General features: G+C 39.8%; 4 protein-coding genes across 6 annotated transcripts; 3 read left to right on the top strand and 1 right to left on the bottom strand.

Annotated features, from left to right (window-relative positions):
* The first annotated feature begins 302 nt into the window (after positions 1–302).
* LOC128742437 (A-kinase anchor protein 10, mitochondrial) lies at positions 303–3380 on the top strand. The gene is made up of 3 exons (XM_053838803.1): positions 303–449; positions 688–1694; positions 1761–3380. Exons 1-3 carry the CDS (start codon positions 425–427, stop codon positions 2763–2765), a joined length of 2037 nt encoding a protein of 678 aa, XP_053694778.1. The 5' UTR covers positions 303–424; the 3' UTR covers positions 2766–3380.
* A 2118-nt stretch (positions 3381–5498) lies between these two features.
* LOC128741200 (ubiquitin-conjugating enzyme E2 E1) lies at positions 5499–10141 on the top strand. Of its 3 annotated transcripts, none has more exons than XM_053836830.1 (5): positions 5499–5662; positions 6278–6710; positions 6770–6917; positions 6981–7065; positions 8577–10141. In XM_053836830.1, exons 2-5 carry the CDS (start codon positions 6291–6293, stop codon positions 8587–8589), a joined length of 666 nt encoding a protein of 221 aa, XP_053692805.1. In that variant the 5' UTR covers positions 5499–5662; positions 6278–6290; the 3' UTR covers positions 8590–10141. The 3 variants fall into 3 exon arrangements, with proteins under 3 accessions (XP_053692805.1, XP_053692806.1, XP_053692807.1); XM_053836831.1 differs by having other exon boundaries at positions 6265–6710; XM_053836832.1 differs by having other exon boundaries at positions 6261–6710.
* Positions 10142–11240: 1099 nt separating this feature from the next.
* Positions 11241–13591, bottom strand: LOC128740851 (uncharacterized). Its single transcript, XM_053836420.1, has 3 exons — positions 13194–13591; positions 12617–13136; positions 11241–12563 (listed from the first exon to the last, which is right to left on the bottom strand). The coding sequence occupies exons 1-3, from the start codon at positions 13589–13591 to the stop codon at positions 11241–11243; spliced, it is 2241 nt and encodes a 746-aa protein (XP_053692395.1).
* Positions 13592–15453: 1862 nt separating this feature from the next.
* On the top strand, positions 15454–17814 carry LOC128741780 (malectin-A). The gene is made up of 2 exons (XM_053837814.1): positions 15454–15924; positions 16083–17814. Exon 2 carries the CDS (start codon positions 16139–16141, stop codon positions 16994–16996), a length of 858 nt encoding a protein of 285 aa, XP_053693789.1. The 5' UTR covers positions 15454–15924; positions 16083–16138; the 3' UTR covers positions 16997–17814.
* Positions 17815–22801: the final 4987 nt, after the last annotated feature.

Here is a 22801-nt window from a genome sequence, read left to right as displayed (position 1 = left end):
ATTTGGTAATGAATAAAAAATAATTCCGCAATAGTTAGTTTTCAAAATGTCACATAATCAACCCTTTTGCATGCATTACGCGACCTTTTGAGAACTAAAGCCAGAATTCTTAATCGATTCAAATTTTTGACGAATTGCAGTACTTATTTCAAGCGGTAGGGATTTAAGAAAAGAAAAACATCCCAACTTTGACTTTCCTTTCCCTCAATTTTTTCACTGTCTTTATTTTTAATTTTGACACTGTTTTGACATTTCAGGAATTTTTCTTATTACGTCTTTTGAATCTCGGCGAACAAGTGAAGCAATAATTCATTTTTATACACAAAATCTGGACAATTATGTGATTTTTTCATTGTTTTGTGCTTTAATTAGTTATCCGTAACGCATTACATGACGAAAGATTCAACATAGTCACACGCACAACATGCTGCAGTTTTTCAAAAAGTCTGGTAAGTAAATTCATTATTGGATAAATGAACCGAAACGAGAGCGCTGCTCCCTGCAGTGTTTTCCTTTTTAGTTGGCCACATACCTAAATACAGGTCATTGGCATTTTTCTCCTTCTCCTTGCCCTAATGGGTTTAATAATTTCGTGTGCGATTGTTGTATTTGTTTTTTAAATTGTCCTAATATATACATTGGCCAGACGGGTAATAAGCAAGCTTTCTAATATGTTTCGTTTCACAGCGGTAGGACGAAGAAAGTCCAACAGCGAAGAAAACAAATCTACAGTCGCTGATGTCATCGATGATGCTGAAGTGAATAGGTGTTATAGTCAACAAGAAACGGTTAGTGATGATGAGGCTCTGGCGGAAGCAGAACGATTTTGTATGCAGCATCAGCTAGATACGGTAGAACAGAGGTCCAGACTTTCGCGGAATCTGCTAGACATCTTACGAGAACAGAGCTGTATCTGCTATTTTGTGCAATTTCTCGAAACCAGAGATGCTCTGCCTTTGATAAAATTTTGGCTTGACGTAGAGAGTTTCAAGGCCGCAGCTGTGGAAAGCTTAAAATGGGACACAAAGAATGGAATGTGTACGAGAACTATCAGCCATCATCGTGCGCTAGATCGTAGTGTTTCATCCGATGGATACGATAGCTTATCTTATTTAAGTGTAGACTGTGATGCGCTATCTACTTTTTCGGGAAATGCATTCGATGACGCCGGAACTACATCAACAGTTACCGAAGGTTCTGTAACGGATGGAGACAGCGATCCCAGTCTTTATCCTGCATCGGAAGTCAGTACACCCATTCCGTCTACACCATTAGAAGTATTGATCGAAGAAGACAAGAAACCTGAAGCATCTTTAGCCGATGACGATCGCAAACGTATGCTAGAAGTGTGTGACTTGACGTTACGTCAATCGCTTACGGATGATGAAAAAACACAGATTTTTGAAACAAACAAACTAAAATTAGAGGAACCCATAACGAAGTCAACGAATGGTTACAATTCAGTAATTAATTCGGACGCCGTTCGAATCTACAGAAAGTATCTGGTCAGCAATTCGCCGTATTACATTGAAATTCCAGCTACGGTATTATCTAATATTTCACTTGCTCTCTGTGGAGGAACATGCAGCGAGAGCATCTTTGAGGATGCTCAAAAGTATTTGTTGGAGGTGCTAGAGAAAAGTTATTTGAACCTATTTCTGGAAAGCGGATACTATTGTAAATACACTTTCGAGGTAAATCTTTTTTTCGTTATTTTACTATTACGTTACTATTTAATTGGATTTTTCATGCATATCTAGACTCTTTCTAGCGATAGTCTTAGCCTGAAGGACATTCTGTGCAGTGAAATGGCTCTGTTTTACTTTATGGAGTATCTGGAGCAGAAAGACAAACGCCACATTCTAGAGTTCTGCGTTTCGGCCTGTCATTTTCGGAAGAGTGCCGATGCCAGTCAGGCACAAGCCGATGCGCTTGTTTTGTATGAGAAATATTTTTCTCTACAAGCAACGTGTCCGCTGCATCTGAGCGACAAAGTACGCTTTCTGATTGAAGAACAGATCTGCTCTCAGGATTTGACCATAATCAAAAGCTGCTTCGAACTGGCTTCACGAATTATCGAACGTTTTCTAGAAAAGTCCTATTTTCAGGGATTTTTAAAATCTCAATTATATACTAATTATCTTTCCGAATTGTTGGGAAAGATTAAAACCTTCCCTATGGAAAAGTCCATGAGCGGTAGCTTAGGCATACTAGCAGGTTCTAAGCAGATATTTTCATCAAATCGTACAAAAGCTACAAATCAGCGACGTGGTCATCGGAAGACCTATTCCGATGTGACAAACGACAGCAGCAGAGGGTCTCGACATTCGCCCTTTATCTCATCGCAAAATACTCTGTTGGCTATGTCGGATGTCAGTTTCCATCGGAAGCGTGCTACTCAAACCGGTAGTAGTGGTGGAAATGGAGCCGCAGCGGGTGGCGACATGATGCAAATTGACTCTCGCCAATTGTACAATCCTGATCTTTTATGGAGGCGAAACTCAACGTCGGGATTAAGCTTCGGTCGTGTGGACGCCCTTGGTCGATATGAACGAGATTTTGATTTGGTCGAGCCGCCACAAGACGACGATAAATGGAGCAAAAATCGCTTGAAAAAAGCAATGCGAAAGCTGGTCAATCTGCCAGAAGACAAAGCGCAAGAGGAACTGGCATGGCAGGTGGCCGAAATGATTGTGAAGGACATAACCAGCATTACGATGAGTGGAAGCAACACTGCAGCGGACGCCAATGATGCGTCGGCGTGATGCGGCCATAAAGGTGGTTTGGGCGAGAAAAGTATTGCAATTCGTACGTATTATTTTTATTGTTTTGTTTACAGAAGTTTAAAAAACCTTCCTGCTTCAATCTGTATTCTAGGGCTTACATATATGTAATCGTTTATTCAAACATGTTAATTTTAATTATTTTATTTCTTGTTCTGATAATTTTTATTTAATTTAAAGAATATATATTCAAATGAAAAACTTTTGATGTACAATTTACTGATATGAATTACAATACCAGCATTTAGATATTTATTTACATCACTTGATTTGCTAAATAATGTCTGTTAAGTACATTGTTGATAAACACATTTGAAACTGCATGGTGCTTGAACAAATGAATAAAAAAACAATTCCACTAGATCGGATTTGGGTGAAGCATAAAATCACGATATATTTATCAGAACAGTTATAAGTCACTTTTCTTGAATGTAAAGTTAATGTACAATTGGTGATAGTGGATATAATTGAATTAAACTTAGTACCCATTTTGACAATTTTGGAGCAACACCCATGATGCTTTCTCAAATAAGAGCAGCCAAGATCGAACACATGACGTGACATTGGACAAGAAACAATAATGCATCAAAAAGAATATTTTCTACCATCTCGAATAGTAAATAATTATGCAGCAACTTGAAACTGAAATGTTGTAATTTTACTACTAATGAAAAAGAAAATCTGTCCATGGTTTATAGGTTCATATCGTTCAAGAACAAAGTTCCCCGTTTTGTGATCATCAAGGATATCGTGAGGTGCCGTAATTCCGGCCTAAACTTGGTCAAAAGTTGGCGGTTTCCTAGCGGCCAGTGTTGCGAAGCCCGCACTCGTTTGGTCCAATTTTCTCACACACGCGTACTCATTCTAACGAACACGCCGGCATGAGCATCCCTTTAAAACTCCCGCTTTTATTTCATCATGCAGTGCAACGAGTTTTTGCGCGTATGTGTTTAGCTAACAGCTACATTTGTCGCTCGTCGTTCGTCGTTGCAACTTGCAACCCGATCTGCTGATGCCGATTACACGCGAGGGCTCGCGCTCCCGCCCTTGAGTAGAATCGAGGGCGAAGATGAAGGCCCCGTACACAGTAAACGCGACAGCGACACGACGCGACTTCGCTCACATTCATTTGAATACGCAGCTCTTTTTCGCCCGAAGCAGGGCTACGCATTTAAAACAATGTGAGCGAAGTCGCGTCGCGTCGCTGTCGCATGCACTCTGTACGGGGCCGAAGAAAAAAAAGTAATGCAAAATTTGTATCCCAGTGCGCCACCAGCACAGAACAGAAGTGGAAGTAGAAATCCAAGTATGTACATGCTACCTTCTATAAATACTAGCGAACCTGGCGGTAACGGGTCATTTTTTTCCACGAAAACACACGAACGCATACGAATGCACAAGAAAGCATGTGAAAGCTGCTATGCGATTGGCGGCGAGCGTTCTGCTTATATTGCTGTTATTCGCTTCTATGCGAAAACCTTCCCAAAGAAAAATAAAAACAAAAAAGACTGTTACCAGTTTTGATCGCCGAATCGTTCGGACTTCCACTTCTGTTCTGTGCCACCAGCCTCACGAGCATTTGATTACTCACGAGTTGTTTGCCTCGGGAATTTAAGGGTACCGCCAGAGTGCAAGCGACATGCGAGCAACATGATAGCGAAGTCGTGTCGCATCGCTGCCGCGTTTACTCTGTACGGGGCATAAGCCATGCAGGAAGACGATGTGAGGATGAGCGTGCGCGAGTGTGAGGGTAACTAAATATCTCACACAGCACCGGCGGCTGTTTATTTTAAGCCCCGTACAGAGTAAACGCGACAGCGATGCGACACGACTTCGCTCACATACGTTTAAATACACAGCCCTGCTTCTGGCGAAAAAGTGCTGCGTATTTAAACAAATGTGAGCGAAGTCATGTCGCGTTTACTCTGTACAGGGCCTGCAAGCGACTGCGACGCGACTTCGCTCTCATGTTGCAAAAGAACCTGAATGTCAAAATTCTATCGTCTCTATTCGCTATGTGCGCGAAACGGTGCTGCCACCTTCCCAAGTTTGTTCTATTTGTGAAGTCTGTGCACAGGTTTGTTAAAGAGTGAAAAGGATAGTCAAAACTTTGCACCAAATCTTCACAAACTTTCCATATGGCAGTTCCATGAGAGTACAAGAGATCGATTTGTGCTTACATAGCGAATGCTGGTCCAGCAAAAAAAACTCACTCGTTTTGTTTACATTTGCGACATTCGCCCTTTTGTTAATTCTATCTAGAAATGTCTGGCATCCGCATCACTTGGCATCGGGCGAAAAAGAAAAGAATACCGCACAGCACTAAAACAAGCCGACAGCGGCTTCCAGTGCGGTGAAACTTCTAACGTATTCTTAGCGGAAATAAACGATTTGTAAGTATAAAAATAGTTTAACCAATCGAATAGTGTTTTGCAAGTGAAGGATATTGTAGCGAGAAATGTTGAATCATCACCGAAACTGGTTAAAATTGGATTGAACGGTTGTTTGTTTTATTTTTTTGTGTGAGTTGATAGTAGACATGTATTGGTTTTCGGAAAAGTTGATGAACTTTGTGACGGCTCAACGAGCATGTGTATGTACGGTATGTGTGAACGAAATGATATACAAATGGGTTGTTCGCTGCTGAGCATATGATGCTAGAGCAGGATGGCAACGTAGTTGCAAGTAGGTGGTAGCACTCGCTGCGACCGAAAAAGAACAGCAACAGCAAAAGTCGAGTCTGTGATAGAAGACGACAGGCGAGAAATTCCTGCCCGTAGGAGTAAGCTGTTTTCCGGTGCTATTGTTTGCGGGAAACTATTGAAACAATCCGGCCTCGGTAGTTCAGGTTCGAGTGCATTGAAAGTGACTGAAGAACTGTGCGTATCAGTAAGGTTTCCTATAGCATTTTTGAAAATCAAATTGGGAAAAATCCGTCTCAAAATGGCCGCTTTGATTTATTGGAAAACGAAATTTAAAACTTTTTATCGCATTTTGGGATGCTTTTTGCTTTTAAAATAAGAACAATTTTTACAGGGAAAAAATCGGAATGTTTTATTCATGCAAAATATTACCAATTACAACTGTTCAACAATATGTGATTTATTGTAAATTGATCCCTTTGATCGAGCTAACTTGAATCGATTGAGGAGGAAGAAAAATCATTCACTTCGCACGGTCTTCTGTAGTGATGATGAAAAAATTGCAATAACCCCGAAAACAAAGAGAAGCAAAAGTTCTCGGAAATTGCGCTCTTCTTTATGTTCTTCACAGAATCTCAATAAAATAGATTTGTTATATAATTTTAAATAACTTAGTTGTGAGAATGAAATGTAGATTAGAGGAAGTGCATTTACCTGCTTGGATCAACCCTATCGCGTAAATTGTTTGTTCATTCAGACAGTCAGTCTTTTTTGCGCTTTACTTTAAAATTTAAAAATTAAGGGTTTCTTCACCTTAAATATCTTATATGCTCAGATAGTGCTTTTTTACAGTTCGTGAGAAAATATGTCGACCAGTGCCGGTTCAAGTAGCACTGCTGGAACAGCAACCGGAGCCGGTGGCGGTGCTGCCGGTAGCGGTGGTGGTGGTGGAAGCGCTGGCTCGGGTGGTGGACGCCGTAACGGTAATGGAAATGGAAGTGGAAATACCACTCCAGAAACCCCATCAGTGCCCAAACCTGACACGAAGGAAACTAAGTCTAACCCCAAGATCTCCAAGGCACTAGGAACATCAGCTAAGCGTATCCAGAAGGAGCTCGCTGAAATCACGCTGGACCCACCGCCGAACTGCAGCGCTGGCCCAAAAGGGGATAATCTATATGAATGGGTTTCTACTATTCTCGGACCGCCTGGATCCGTGTACGAGGGAGGAGTATTTTTCCTTGATATACATTTTTCTCCGGAATATCCGTTCAAACCTCCCAAGGTAAGAATGTTTTTCAAACTAATTTTCTTGCATTTACTGACTTTATACTACATTTCAAGGTCACATTTAGAACAAGGATATATCACTGCAATATCAACAGCCAAGGCGTGATCTGTCTAGATATCCTCAAGGACAACTGGTCGCCGGCACTGACAATTTCAAAAGTGCTACTCTCCATTTGTTCCCTTTTAACAGACTGCAATCCAGGTATAGTTTCATTTGCCACAATTAACTTCGAATAGTATATCTAATTGTTTGTTTGTTTGTTAGCTGATCCATTGGTTGGAAGTATTGCCACACAATATCTGCAAAATCGCGAGGAGCATGACCGGATTGCTCGCCTGTGGACTAAGCGGTAAGTGTGAAATTTTGTACAAAATCTCCAACTCGTTTCTATGGTTTGGCAATTCAATTGCACAAGGAATTCTAATGCCTAAAATGTACTCGTACTTTTGGCAACGTCAAATATTTCACTTACAAACATGCGCTCAAACATCAATCAGTTTTCGGACAGAGTCAGTAAAACGTGTCATAAAAAAAAGTTTGTAACTGTAGAATATTTCGAAAGGTAATATTTTTATTTGATGTAGGACTATGTCTTACTGTATGGTGTCAAAAAACATGACACAGCTTTTGCCGGGCTTTTTACGCATTAAACAAATGCATTCCTTGATTATTGGTAATTAGCACTCTTGCGAAGCTCAAAATCCTATTGTACTGGACTGTTGCTGTGATATCGCCCACGCCCACGAACGTTACGCTTATTATTAATTTTATGTGATGTGATTCAGCTTCAAGCGTGTTCTATTTTAACTATCATTACTCACACCAGTACTTACTTAGTTTACTTTAGTGACAACGGACCGTTATCGATCCTGCGCCGAACGAATTATGGTCCTACAGTATTGTGGGTCCTGGTCTCTGCAGAAAATTGTTTTGGCTACTCTTTCATCGGATATTCTGATGACGTGCACAGCCCACCGCTGCCTACAACATTGTACTACCTCCTCTGTATCAGCATCATTGTACAATTGATACAGCTCGTGGTTCATACGCTTGTGCCACACTCCATTTTCCATTTTGTCACCAAGTATATATCGCAGAATTTTACGCTCAAAAACCACAACTAATAAGCGATCAGTTACCTTGAGGAACGTGCTGCTCGAGCTACAGATACTGATACCTGATACCTTTAGTGTTCATTTGTTCATATTCATCCGTAAAGAGGCACCGGGAGGATAAGTGTTCTGTAGAGCGACAGTTTTGTTCGAATTTGCAAGCTACGGGACGTCAGCTGGTGACGTAATCCGTAGAAAGTCCGAATTGCGGTTACAACTCGTCGTTTTATTTCGCGGTTTACATCGTTGTTACATGTCACGAGCGTACCAAGGTATAAAAATTCCTCAACAACTTCATCTCGTTCCCCATCCTGCTTAAAAGGCTTAAGGGCCTCTTCCACTGCTCTATGGTTGATTCCGTTGATATCGACGTTATCCGCAAACCCAAGAAGCAGTGAAATTTCGTGATGTTTGTTTGTTTATTAGAGACACTTTACACGCTATTTTTCCCAGCAGTAGTAAATATATGCAATATTTTTTATTAATAAAATTCTCCAAAGACACCACAGTTGAAAAGTTACACAGTTTTTAAGCAATAGCAAATGATTGCGTTTTTGCAATTTGGGTCCACTGTACATCGAGGTAATACGGTCCATATAGAATTCATATACGGTCCATATAGGGATTGATAGGCCTGAGAATAAACCCATGGTGCAAATCACTCAAACTCATGACTACCGAGTGGAGCGTTAAAAGTAATAGTAAATATAAGTATATACTTAATGCTTTTTCCTTTTCTATTTTTCAGATATGCTACGTGATTTCCTAATTCTGAGGTTCTGTATATTTTTATGTGAAAATCAGTAATATTTATAAATTTAACCGTAACGAAGGAAACATACTACAACTAAAAATAACTTACAACAGAAAAAAGAAACCGTTTAGTAACAGGAAGCAAAATATACCCTCCTGAAAATCAGAATTGCAACTAAGCAAACACCGAAAAAATCAATATGCAAAATTGACAAACCAGTAATTGTCTTATCGTAACAACTCCATTTTCCTTTTTACTGAAATTAAAATTTTACAGCATCTGTACAGTATTGGCAAGTACGATACTGTAGAAAAACGTTGCTAAATTTTGCTAAAGTTTGTAACAAAAAATAGAACAAAATTACCCCGCAAATTTTCTCCTACGAAATCAAGGTGTTCAATTTGACGAAATATTTATAAAATTCTCAAAAAGCAAGTCTCGCCAGTTTGTTTTTATTTACCACCACAAAAAGCATACAGAACTCAGCAGCAGGACGAAAGCGGATATACTGCTAGCATCAAATGATTAAATTAGGTTAATTTTACTAATTAATATGTGTAAGCAGCTGACTGAAAACTGCAGATTACGAAGAAAGAACATGATAAGCACATCATCGTGTGGCGATGATCGTTTTCATTGGTTACAAGAGATTTTTGTTTGACATCTTTTCATTACTTTGCAAGTCTCTGTGCACAACAAACATTTTGCTGAAGCAATAATTTCCTGGGAACGCGCCCAGCACCAGCAATTGTAGAAACCAATCGGTGGAGAATGTGATGTGTTGGTAAATTTAAAGACTGACCGATGAATGCTACGATCGCCGCAGAATCACATTGCAATGAATACAACCGTGCTCGCGTTTTCAGAAAATATATTTAAACTATTGTTCCTACGTATTGTCAGACTATTGCTTTACCTATTTTCTAAGTAAAACTGTACACTTCGGCTCGCAGCTCTACAATAGATTGAGTGATCCATACGCTCAATGAAAAATTCGAAATAAATTTAAAAGTTGACTTTTCAAACCCGTTAAGAGACTTTAAGAACAAACGTGGAAAAGAATGTGAATAATGTGATATGTAAAAAACGAATTGAAAACCAACAGATTAAAACTGATGAAATGTAGATGAAGCAGCCTTCGTTTCGCAGCCGGACTCAGCCATTGACATATACGTTTTAGTTATACCGCCAAACGGAGTTGTCCTTGGAGGCCAGATAAGGGCCGATGACTCTCCAGGATCTCGTTTTATGTGAAAGCTTCATATCAATGCTGGGAATTTGCATGCCAACTCCACTAGAAACTAGCGACGCAAACCGTCGGTCTGTCGCTGCAGAACGAACGCTAGCAGGAACGAGAACTTGCGTCATAAAAAACCACTCTAAATAGTTCTCGAGATAGGCAACGTGATGGAAATTCTTCAACGTTCTCCTTCTTTTTTTCTAAAACAAAAGCCATCAAAACGAAATTCAGCCAAGCACATAAACGTAAATTTGAAAGGGATGGAGACAACCGTATTGAAACAAAAACAATATTTAAACTATACAGATAATAAAATGCAGTAAATGTGTAACTTTGTTTTTATTTGCTGGGATCACCGTTCCACCGTACACGGGAATAATTTATGGACTTGAAAAAATCTTTGAATGGAAAGTTGTTTGATTTTGGGCGCCGTAATGATCAGAGTCCGATGTAATACAGCGATCAGTGGATGTTGGTTTCCCGTGTGAGTATTCAATCCAGCGTGTCGTTGGATGCTACCCGTCTTCAATATGACACTTGAAACCTAGTGCTAAATTATTCGTCGCTTTTCTGCATACCGATCGGACATACAGAGATTGCTGACATTTATCTTACGCACACTTTGCCACGTATACGTGCACGCGTTTCGTGTACTAAGCTGGAAGGGACGATATCGGAACGGAGTTTATTAAGATGGACCCGGAAAATCTGGTCTCTTGTTTGCGCTGGCTGATTGTAAGAAGTTGGGAAACAGCTACTGGAGGAGTGCCTGTTCGCCGCGATTCTCAACGCGGATGTTCGAGGGAAGGCTCCGTTCTCGAGGTTGGTCTATTCCATAGTAACGGAGCCTTGTAAGTCGCAAGGGCCTGCACAGTTTCGTCGTTCCGTCAGTAAAAACGAATTAGATTAATTTTCTCGGCCGGTGGTTGACTACAGTAGACAGAGGAAGAGGCACAATTTGTGTTTATAAATAATTTAACCTGCCAAATGTTGGTAGAATTTGCAATACGTCGCACGCTTAATAAAGAGGTTGTGGAGTCTCTTGTCCAGTACCTCTGTGGTTCAAAGGATCGTTACTGCCAACGAGCCACAAGGCCTGGAAGGTGAATGAGAATGGGATGAATCATGAGCTCTTTTAACACTATTCAAACAGTGCAATATTACGTTTCTCGGGTAATTTTTCAAATAGACCTATGTGACAATGCGAGATTTTCTTCGCGTCTCCGCTCTTCCGCTTTTCACGGCTTCATAAATGCATAGAAAAGAAAATATTCAAAACATTCAGCTAACTAGTGACCCAGGCAACCGATTCATGCTAAGCTGATTTGTTAAAATCTCTCATTGTTACGTAGGTCTATTTGAAAAATTACCCGAGATTTGTATTAGGTACTTAACCGCACAATCTTTTCCGATTTACGCTATGTGACTGTTGACCGAGTGCTATCAGATAGTTTTCGCACAGTTTTTCTGTGGAATGCTCCTACGATGTATTTATCGTAGTCGGGATGACTTTCTACGATACATCGCCAGTAAAATTTCTCAACACTTAACGCTAACAGCGCCAATCCGTATCCAATGGCCAGAGCGATAAATGCTGCCGTTAACTTTTTCAGGTCCATCGTGGCTTCTTGCGGTGGTAGTTCAATGTTGGATTGAAATTCCTCGATGGCATCGGCCAACCACTTGTTAGTTAGGCCCGCTTCCACCAACGCTCTCACGTGCTTATCTATTTTCGGCTTCAGAGGCGAGTTTTTCTCCATCCCAATCGAAATGGGCATGTGAATTGCACACTGTTCCATGATATGTAGTGTTTCACGCGCTTTTTCCGACTTAAGCGTAGCACGCAACTGTTTTAACATGTAAACGTTGTCATAGTACGCAAAGTTCCCATCGACCACTCGTTCTACGGCGACCTCCGCATTTGGAGTGTGCTCCAGCTTTTCCCCGATTATCATTAACGATTTGTCCTGAGCAGTTTGGAAAAATAGACGAGTTTGTTCTCCCCAAGCTCCACAACGAATTGGACTTTCGGCTAAATCTTTCAGATGGTCAATGGTTAGTCTGGCCACCGGATTCGCGAGAATAGCTGTAAGCGAAGCGCGATACGCGACCACTAGAAGAATACAGTAGATCCAGTACCAGCCCGTCAAAATGCGAAGTGGCCATCGTTGCGGGAGTCGCGGCAGTGACACCAAAAGTAACATGCTGTAGGTGTAGATAATGCAGCCGGAAAATGTATCGAATATGTCTCTTGGAGGATGTGGGTCTCTCCATGGAAGAGCTTTCCGCTTGAACGGAACCATTTTGAGCATTTTCAGTTTCGTTAAATCGAGCTCATGGCTTTGTTTCCTTTTGGATTTGAACCGTTGGATCTGTTTTAATTTTAGTCTACAGATTTCTGCTATTTTGTTAAGCCATTTGCAATGTCTGTTTCTCCATGAACTCCTATGCTTGGCAATTAGCTCCAAATCACGCCGGTAATGCTTTTCATCTCGAACATACATCAACATTCGGGACAGTGCATAAAACACAGATCCTATAGAAAATAGGGAAATAAGTACTCCAGCCCACATACCGACAGTGAATGGAAGTATCAACGTGGTCCATGAATTGTCGGTAAGCGCCTCCGGTGTTATAAAAGTGAGACATTCTGTATTGTATGGAATGCTAAGATCCATGATTTCCAAATGATATTCAGTGTGATGCAAATCAGCCAACGCAAAATCAGCCCGACCTTCATTCTAAAATATCAATTTGAAAATTTATTGTAATTAACTTGCTAAAACTAGATTACCATTTCTGCTAGAAGTCCAGTACTATTACCATTATCTGTAATAGCTCCCCACTTTTCCGTCACAGCATCTTCCGTTTCGTAAAAGTCCATTGCAAATCTCATAGCTTCAGAGATTGCTTTAAGCAGCTCAACCTCTAAGCCGTAATACTTCAAATGGTCATCCGTTTCATTGTGTGTAGTGCGAAAAATAGCCGGCGTATGCTCTAACACGACAACTTTCATGGTTTGTCCATCCATGTTTAAAGTTTTGTCGAAAAATAGCTTCCGATTGTAGCGAAATTTTCCGTCATGCCAGAAATCCAACCTCTTTGCAACGAACACACCTTTCAGCGGAAACGGAAAGGGAACAGTGCTGACTTCGTAGTGCTCATTCATTAGTTGGCCTTTAGATCCACCGAATGATAGTTGTCTCACGAATAGGACGTTAACGATTCGCTTCCATAGATAGAGCAGGTCAGGCACAAACAGCCTATGGTCGTGCAGAAAAAGAAACTGTGCCCGGGTATTGATAATTCGTGTTCTGGTGAAATCGAACCATTAATATAGCAAATATTTAAATACATAATTTAATCCATACTTGTCCCCAAATCTTAACAATCGCTCCATTTGAATTCCATTAGTCAGCAATATTATATAAGCACCGCAACCAATTCGTCGAATTTCCTCCAATATGCAGGTGACCCGCGGGCTTGGATTTAACGTGTCTTCGTCATCCGGAATCTGCAGAACATACCTCGGCTGGGTGTGAATCTCAAGAAATAGCTTATCTGTTAAGGTTATGGCGTACAGAGAGTCCGTGATAAAGGCAAAGCAGTGACCCGCCCTCATTTTGCCAACCAAATCGACCAGAAAATGGCTAAATTGAGCCAAATCATTCTCATCCGCGAAATGATCAGACTCCAAAGTTTGTGTTGAAATTAGGAATGTAATTAGAAGAAATGCTGCTATCTGACGGTATCGGTGCAGCATGGTCATGTCGTACAGGTACAATTCGAATAACTTGTTTCAATCACTTTACTTAAACAACTAATCTTGAAAATTTCTAAACTCAATTGCAAGAGTACGACAGAAGCGTTTGAATTTGAAATGTAAATGAGATATAAATTTTTAATTTTTACTCTAGTTTTATTTATGGTCATTCCTTGACGAGCGCGTGCTGAAAATAGCATACAAGAATGCAACAGTTGGTTCACTACCTACCGTATGAATGAATGAAAGTATTACTAAAAGGTGCTGAAAGACTGCTTGAAAGAAATCTTATTCTACCTTGCGTTCTGATACAAGTCCTATCATACTTTAATCAGCTATGGCATTGATTAAATGGGACAATTTTTTTCTATGTTTATAATTATTTGAGTATTTTCTATAACTATAATTCCTTCAGAGGATCATAAAAAATAACTACCCAGATAACACAATATCGTAATAGAAAGTTCACATTAAATCGTTTTCATGTCAATTTCACATTGGAATTGTATAATGATTAGCGTATGTCAAATCGAAGTGAACAATAAGTTGTTTTGCAGTCGTGCGTGTCTTCATATACAATTCATGACTGTGAATTATAAAGCAGGATAGACAATTGCAATATTTGATTATATCTATATCATATATTCAGAAGTATTTAGTTGCGTGTTATAAAAACTGCGCAAAATAGAATTACAAATAGTTGTCAAAATTTTCGCACGTATATCGCCTCCACTTTGGTACATATATGGCCTTATATGGCGTGAGATATAACTTTTTCGTTCAGATATGATTTCGTATACCTCAGTTGCAATCGAGATATACAAACCAAATGGTTTACTGGGTAATTTTACATTATTTTTTCATTTTTCAATTTTATTCAACAATATTCATATACTGGGCAACCGCCCAGTTAGCTTCGAGGTAACGTCGCTGGTCTAATAAGCCGGTAGTTATATGTTCGAATCTCGGCTGGATGGTGCCGCTAGATAAAACCAGTAGGATCGTTGCACTATGTCATCGCGTAGTTTTACTTTCGCAGCGATCCTCGACACTGAGTTGAGACGAGACTCGATCACGGGTACGATCGGATGGAATATAAATGGTCTACAGATATAAGTTACGTTTCTACAACTTGATAGATTCAGTTAAAGTTGACATTGACATTGTCCTGTCGGAATAAAGCATTTCAGCTAGTGGAATCAGTGGAGGTTCTCCCAGAGAAAATGAGAATGATCGTGCTGAGATATTGGCCTTCAATCAACCATTTATAATACACTATACATTCGTGTAATAGATTGCTATTACATTGCTAGTTGGCTATGGATTTTATGGTCTAAGCTTTGCCATCACTCACAAAAGATATTTGCGATTTTGCAGTGTTGGAGCGAATGCGAAAGAAACTGCGGACGATTTTTGACGGAGCATAAACTAAAATCGGAGGACAGTGCCAACCAAAAACCAAACAAAACATGTTAAAAGGGGTAACAAATTAGCGACAGATGTAAATATTTAGTTTAACGATCTAAATTGATATTTCGGTAAAGATATGTATCCCGGCCATCAAGTTTATGTGAATTTCTTTGGGAAATGAAATGTATAAGTAGTATAATAATGATCTATTGTAACACAGAAAAATTTATAAAAATCGCTGATCGGAATTGTTCAATTCTTGAAAGATCAAAGTTTTTTTCGCGTATGTAGTAAATAAATAAGTACAATGTCAAACATTTATGGGAACTGAGCACCTGAAAAAACAAAGACCAAATTTTTGCGTACACTATGTGCAACAAATTTTTGGAATGCCTATCGTTGGTCCCCTAGTTAGTACGTCCGAGAAACGTCAAAGTATAAATAAACCAGTGGAGCTGCCTGATTGGCTGCGTTCATTGATGGCATACCTGGCATACGGCTAGATATACGGCAGAATTCGTCCGGGAAAAGTTATTCTGTCGCCCAGTAAATAAGTTATTTGAGTTAAAGTTATTGAGAAGTACAAACACTCTATTCAAAAGGCAGAACTCGGTATAGCTACAGTTTCTTAGCTTAAAAATAACTCCGACTTTATTTACTCAGTTGCTTCAAGTGCTTCACATGCTATTCCCTTCCTGATACCCACTCGATGCAATGGAAAAATAAATCAATAAAAATGCCACGTAATGTTGTGCTGTTAGTGATAACGTTTTACCCGGATTATCGCCAACCTGGAAAAGTTTTTGGAAGCTGGTCACGGTAACTAGTTAAATTGGTATTATTTTGTCCTCACTGGAGAAGAAGGCACAGATCTGGATTGGTTCCGGTAGATCCGAAGCACCGTTCAAGCGAAAAGCTAACATTAGAAGGTAAGAATGTCCTTATTGCTAGTCGATAACATGCCGCATGTGTGTTAAAAATAATTATCACAAACCACCAAATTAGTAATTTTAAAAGCCCATATCGGAATTTAAATTTGTTTCAGCTTTGTATAAAGAAATGTTTATATCTAGAAACTTTTTTGTAGATAATAACCGACTACCTGCGTAGCAGAAGATTAGTAGAAGGCAAATTGATCTCGTAATGGTTGCAATGCCTTCCTTTTATCGCACGATCTGTGTTCTATTGAGCTGCATTGCGTCTTTTCGCTCATTCGTAACGGCTGCCCAGCAAAATGTGATATACGCAATTAATGCCGGTGGTGAAGCTCATATCGATTCGCATGGAATCAAATACGAGCGAGATCCCCTGATGGGGAAAGTCGGTACCGAGTCAGATTACGGCAAGCAGCTCCTGATGATCAATCGAGTCAAACCGAACGATGAAGTACTATACCAGACGGAACGATATCATCATGACACCTTCGGGTATGATCTACCGATTGCTGGTGATGGAGAGTACGTCTTAATATTGAAATTTTGTGAGGTGTATTTTAATGCTGCCAATATGAAGGTTTTTGATGTTTTACTGAACAACCGACATATGGTCATTACGGATCTGGACATATTTTCCCTGGTTGGCAAAGGAACAGCACACGATGAGTACGTGTACTTCACCGTTTCGCGTGGAAAGTTATATTTCAAGGAAGAAGATTCCGAGATTCGCGGAGGAAAAGTGAAACTGGAGTTTTTAAAGGGTTATAAAGATAATCCTAAAATCAATGCCATCGTTCTGCTTAAAGGTTACGATGAAGTTAACCTGCCAAGATTGACCCCACTAGCCAGCGAACAGCCGGTGCAGGAAAGTTACGGCGGGGACTCACAAACAGTCGACACTGTTGCAGATGGGGATGTGTTAACAGACGGAAAAGCTAAACAGCGAAAAACTAGTGGCCCGAAGCAACCGAATCCGTACTCTCTGGATGAATCGTCCATGATGTTGCCAGTTTTTATAGCCATCGGAGCATTTATACCGCTATTGTTTTGTTTGTGTCGACTGTGATTTTGTTCAACATATTGTTTTTTGGTTCTTTGGTTTCATGAGAGAGTATCAGATAGGTGGACAGTCGTCCATGACACAACACTTACGCGGTGCTGGCGGTTAACACATTTGTTAAAATATTTTTAATTAGTGAAAACAGTTCTGATATTTACAACGTATCAACTTAAAGTGGTACCTTTACAAGGTAGAAAAGAATGTTTCAGAAAACGATGGTATTCAACTTTTAGGTTTAAACTTCTAGGGCAGCCGGAAAAAGATTACGTTGAGATCACATTGTCAGTTGATATAATTGACTAGCTAACTAGCTGACATTTTTTCAACAAAAAGAAAATACACACAAATTATCAGCAACGTTTCTACCGCTCAAATCGATAGCGACAGTCGATTCTTACCATTAGCAATGAAAATTTTACCAGTAACTTAACTAATATATTACTTATAGAATGCTAGAACGCGAAAAGCTCAAAAATATGTTAGTTGTTGAATGCTGATATATAAGTATAATAGAGGTAAGCCACCCGGCACAATTTTAAATGCACTAAACTACAAGCAGCTGTGAGACGTACTTATATTATGTTAGATTTTACTTCGTCTATTTGATTTAGATACAACGAAATGCATAATGGATAGTGAGAGAAGCTCCGACTAGAACTAGAACTGCTAGATTATAACTTCAAAACAGTCATTTTTGTATGAGTTCAGCCTGTAGCACGCCAGCTACTTTTTAATTTATTGTTAGTGATAAGAGAAGCCTATGAAATAACTCATATCGCTAGGCCGAACCGTCAAATCAATAAACATGATTTGTATTGCGCATATGATATGTCTCGTTTCTATTGAAATCTTAGCGTTTTCCTGCTTTTGGTAATATGTAGCAAATATGTAAAAATCGGTCAAAAATACGAAACAGATCCGAAGCCCGTAAATATGCGATCCTTTTTGCCAACTTGAGTAATGCCGATATATAGTCTTGTGTGCTTGTATTTATACAGGATGTCGATTTCCTGGAAAAACCTGGAAAATCAGGGGATATCAGGGAATTCATTTTTGGATCAGGGAAATCAGGGAATATCAGGGAATTTCGACATTTAATCAGGGAAATTTTGTTTACCCGGCAATATTGTAGATCAACTTTGGAATCAAATCAATTTTCGTGTAAAATATACGCAGATTGATCGGTTGAATTAAAACTTGTTACATGTCTAGTGGCGACTCGATTATCTTTCAGTTTGCCGTAAATTTCTTATTTGTTTTGCGCCGTACAATTGTCAGACTTCACTCGCTGTAGTGCTCGAAATCGGCAATGGCAGGCCTCAAGCACTTCACGGTGCAGATATCAAGAGCACAAACCGGGATACAGACTGTTATTTACACGCGATCCACAGCGTTTTCACCAATTGCAGAATTTTACACTCAGAAGCCCCAAGCATTGATCATCTTCCTTCAGTGTCCATGATTCATGTCCGTTAAGGGTTACCGGGAGCATTAACGTTCTGTAGAATTTGCGTTTATGCGAGTTGGCAACCTTCGGGACTGGTTCAGCTGGTTACGTACTACGCAGAAAGCTTACATGTTTCTCTGTTCTGACGTGATCCGCAGTGAGCATGCGACTCTTGGCCTGGTTCTTCTCATCTGTCATTTCCTGGCATTCGACATCAAACAAGCTATTACACTCACCCTTGTTCTGCGAGGCGAGTGACGTAACTAATTTGGAGTCATCGCGAATGAGGTGACAATTGTCACCTAGGCGACTCACTTTGTCACCTAGGTGACTCACTTTGTCACCTAGGTGACTCACTTTGTCACCTAGGTGACTCACTTTGTCACCTAGGTGACTCACTTTGTCACCTAGATGACTCACTTTGTCATCTAGGTGACTCGCTTTGTCACCTAGGTTACACGGTTTATCACTTAGGTGGCACGGGGTTGTTACCTAGGTGACACGGTTGTCACCTAGGTGACAGCACTCAATTCGACTCGCCGTGGCGAGTCACGGCGAGTGACAATTATTGAGTCACGTGACTCGCAGAATAAGGGTGATTGTCTTCCCCACGTCGTGCCTATCACTTCCCTCGTAGTTGTTGGCGCCATGGCGGATCCTCCACAGCCTACTTACGTCTTATTCCCTTTCGTCATGCTGTTCTGCGATTCATTGATCAAGCTTTCTGGTGTACTCCACTGCAACGTGGAGTGGATATGCGTGGATCTTAAGACGAGATAGTGGTCAAAGTCGCTAAGAAAAGACTGAATATTGTGACTTCCAAAAAGTATTGACCGTTAAACAGGATCGATCTGGGAGCTAGAGTCTTGAATTTTCAAGTCGTGCGCACCCCATAAATCCTTTCGAACCTGTCATAGAATTCGTCAGCAAAGCAAAGCAAAGTCTTGAGCATTAACCGTCACTAGACATTATCCTTCTTTATCGACAGACTTCGCAGCCGGCTGTTAGAGTACAGGAAAATTACGGGGTCAGTGCAACCATCCTACTGATTCTATTTAACAAAAACCGGCTAGCCGAGATTCGAACACAACTGGCTTGTTAGATCAGCATCGTACCTCGAAGCTAACTGGGCGATTCAATTCCTTCCTAGTATCATCGAATTTATGATTGTGACTATACGTTGATTAAGCTGTAGTTGAAGTATTTGCCTTAATTTTCAACACCCATATACGGTCATCGGACCGAACGGCCGGCCACCGAACTACCTTCGAGTCATTGTTGCTCTCAAGCCTCGATAGTTGCAATCCGAAATCATGACACACAGCTTTAGTCTTATAGTCTTAACTTCGCATACTGTCCATCATTGAGGGTTAAAATATTTGCTATTTGGACATTTTCTAACAATATATCTAGCTAAAGTTTTGCCGTACCTCGAAGCCAGCAAAACGCACATTTTTGTACCAAAAATCTTTAAGGAATCATCTCCTTAACCCCATACTTTTTGCAGCAAAGATAACAAGCTGAAACTTCCAGGAAAGTTTTGTTTTAGTTTAACTGAAAACCCGCAGACATGTGTCCACCTTCCAGCGGCAAAGTTACTAGTTTGAGCTGACTGAAAATTAGCAAGATTTGTTATGTTTACACGGCTGTAATTTTGTTGTACGTAACATCTAAGCTTTGTGCAAAAACAGGTCGATTAGATTATTTCTCAATCTTTGTTTCTTTGGATTCAAGTTGATACCTCAAACATAACTGTCCCTAGACTCGATAGAAGAGGGCGTTTTCGAAACGCTGGTAAGAAATAGGTTAAGAATCTTTGATATGTGTTCTTAAATCATGAAGAAATCTAGCTTTAGTTTTCAGCAGCTTGCATAAGTCATGCTAAAGGGTTAAAAACTTAAGCCATAAATCGCCCAAATAAGCTTGACATTCGAGTTTTGAGGGTCAGGGAAAAATATTTGAAGCATCAGGGAAAGTCAGGGAATTTTATTTTTGGATTTGAGTCGACACCCTGTTATAAGAAACGCTGAAATGTTTCCTGTTTCTAAATGTGACTGAACTTTCGAATCTCGACTAGAAAAGCCTGATAAGCTCAATTTGATCGTAGCACTAGTCCCGCAATTGTCCCGTACACTGCCTGTAAAGTCTGCAAAAAATGAACCGCTCAGATCTTTGATGGTCCGCACTCTGCCCAGGTCAGTCGATGACATTAAGTAATTGAAAGCGATTGGATTGGACTTTTACATCAGCTTGCCTTCCATTTCTTTTTCACCAATATAGAAGCAGGTCATTGTATTCCTAGAAAGTAATACGATCAACAACAAATATGTATAGGTTTCGGTGCTCTGAGCGCATTGCATGAATCACTAACAATATAAAGTGCAGTGACCCCAGGTAGCTCCCCTGTGAAACGCAGTGAAGAGTAGATATTAACAGCTGCGATAAGGTGCTTCCAAATCGCACCGATTATATGCTTCAAATTTACACAAGTACGAGAAAATTCTAACTTCAAAAAATATTAATTTTAACTTTCCAAGCCAATGTTCTGTGTTCCACGGCTAACGTTTTATCTGGTGAACGATTGTTAGGCTGATTGCGTTACGACAGGTTTTTTAACAGAAGTGGATAAATTTCCAAATCATCTTTGGAAATGCGTGAATGAAAGCTAGTGAACTAGTGAAGGGCCAAAATATTTCAGCACAAGCGTCAACAACGGTAGCAGAAACCAGCTAGCTGCTTTGTCTGCACCGGCTGTTGTGAAAATTAGGGATATTGAATAGCTACCGGAGGAATGGAAAGATGTGCTTATCTGCCCGATCAAGAAAGGAGACAAACTGGACTATGAAAACTATAATGCGATCACCGTTCTCAACGCCGTATACAAAGTGCTCTCCCAAATCATGTTCTAATGACTCTCTAATTCCGAACAGATTTGTGGGAAGTTATCAAGCCGGCTCCGTTGAAGGACGGTTAGAGGCGGTTCAAATATTTACACTGCGTATATCTTTCAAAAAGGCCGTATAGAGTTTCCACGCACCATGTGTTTGTTGATTTCAAAGCTGCATATGATACTATCAAACTAAAAGAGCTATGGACAACCACGGACGAGAACGGCTTCCCCGGAAAACTGATCAGACTGATTGAATCGACGATGGATGGTGCATAGTACTGCGTTCGGATTTCTGGTGATTTATCGAGTTTATTCGAATCACACAGATATGGCTTCCTGAAATTAAATAATTAATTAATTAAATAATAAAATTGAAATTAAATCTACCATGTATTAAATTGGATAAGTTTTTATTTAATTCCAGGTTTCGTATTGTACTAAGACGTTCTAGATGGTGGTCTTCCATATGCCTGCGGTTTAACAAATCGCTACAAGTTTTTATAAACCAAGCGGATATTAACACGGGGCCACGGTCTTTAAGACGACATAAACGACTAAAAAAATTTAAAAAATCATTACTTTTTTATTTCAGATTTTGATTCTGCAATCTTTTCCGCTTATTTTGATACTAAATTTGTAATGATCCGACCATGGGAAGTGGTCGAAAAACGATCATACACATAGCATTCCAGTGCGGCGCGGAACATCATTGACAGAATAAAACGCCGCTCCTAGAAAACTACGATTTTCAAACTTTATGTGCCTTTTTCTCAGAAACTACACAACGTATTGGAACAAACTTTTTTTGTTTTGTTGGTAGTAGCTAGGCAAAGACTTTTATAACTTTTCAGTTTCGTAAACAAAACACAGCTAGAGAAAACAGAAAAAGAAAACAAAATTTTATTTTTTCAGGCATCTATTTTTCTTCTATTTCGTTTTTTTTTTCAAGCTGTGTTTTGTTAACAAAACTGAAAAGTTATAAAAGTCTTTGCCAAGCTACTACCAACAAAACAAAAAAAAGTTTGTTCCAATACGTTGTGTAGTTTCTGAGAAAAAGGTATATAAAGTTTAAAAATCATGGTTTTTCAGGAGCGGCGTTTTATTCCGCCGAAGTTGTTCCACGCCGCACTGGAATGCTTATGTGTATGATCATTTTTCGGCTATTTCCCGTGATCGGATCATTACAAATTTAATATCAAAATAAGCGGAAAAGATTGCAGAATCAAAATCTATAATAAAAAAATAATGATTTTTTCAAAATTTTTGGTCGTTTATGTCCCCTTAACAAATCTAGTTTATTTCATCTGCTTAGCTGATTACATTGATAGTATCGGCAGAAGATGTGTGCCGGTTGCAGTCATAAGACTAAAGCGTGTAGCAGAGAAGATTCGGTTTAAGATCAATATGCACGTCCAAAAGGAAGTACATCTCGGTCGGCTGAACTGAGGCTAATCGACGCTGCTTGGGCAGTAGT

The sequence above is a fragment of the Sabethes cyaneus genome, chromosome 3 (assembly GCF_943734655.1).
Source record: "Sabethes cyaneus chromosome 3, idSabCyanKW18_F2, whole genome shotgun sequence".
NCBI lineage: Eukaryota > Metazoa > Arthropoda > Insecta > Diptera > Culicidae > Sabethes > Sabethes cyaneus.
This window is presented reverse-complemented; position numbering and strand designations above follow the sequence as displayed.

Excerpts from the sequence above, each read along its gene's own strand:
- LOC128742437 (XM_053838803.1), top strand. The coding sequence starts at position 425 with ATGCTGCAGTTTTTCAAAAAGTCTG. Across the intron at positions 450-687 it reads GCAGTTTTTCAAAAAGTCTG|CGGTAGGACGAAGAAAGTCC; the intron begins GTAAGTAAATTC and ends TTCGTTTCACAG. Across the intron at positions 1,695-1,760 it reads ATTGTAAATACACTTTCGAG|ACTCTTTCTAGCGATAGTCT; the intron begins GTAAATCTTTTT and ends ATGCATATCTAG.
- LOC128741200 (XM_053836830.1), top strand. The coding sequence starts at position 6,291 with ATGTCGACCAGTGCCGGTTCAAGTAGCACTGCTGGAACAGCAACCGGA. Across the intron at positions 6,711-6,769 it reads ATCCGTTCAAACCTCCCAAG|GTCACATTTAGAACAAGGAT; the intron begins GTAAGAATGTTT and ends CTACATTTCAAG. Across the intron at positions 6,918-6,980 it reads TTTAACAGACTGCAATCCAG|CTGATCCATTGGTTGGAAGT; the intron begins GTATAGTTTCAT and ends TTTGTTTGTTAG.
- LOC128740851 (XM_053836420.1), bottom strand. The coding sequence starts at position 13,591 with ATGACCATGCTGCACCGATACCGTCAGATAGCAGCATTTCTTCTAATT. Across the intron at positions 13,137-13,193 it reads TTGTTAAGATTTGGGGACAA|AACACGAATTATCAATACCC; the intron begins GTATGGATTAAA and ends CGATTTCACCAG. Across the intron at positions 12,564-12,616 it reads CTGGACTTCTAGCAGAAATG|AATGAAGGTCGGGCTGATTT; the intron begins GTAATCTAGTTT and ends TTGATATTTTAG.
- LOC128741780 (XM_053837814.1), top strand. The coding sequence starts at position 16,139 with ATGGTTGCAATGCCTTCCTTTTATCGCACGATCTGTGTTCTATTGAGC.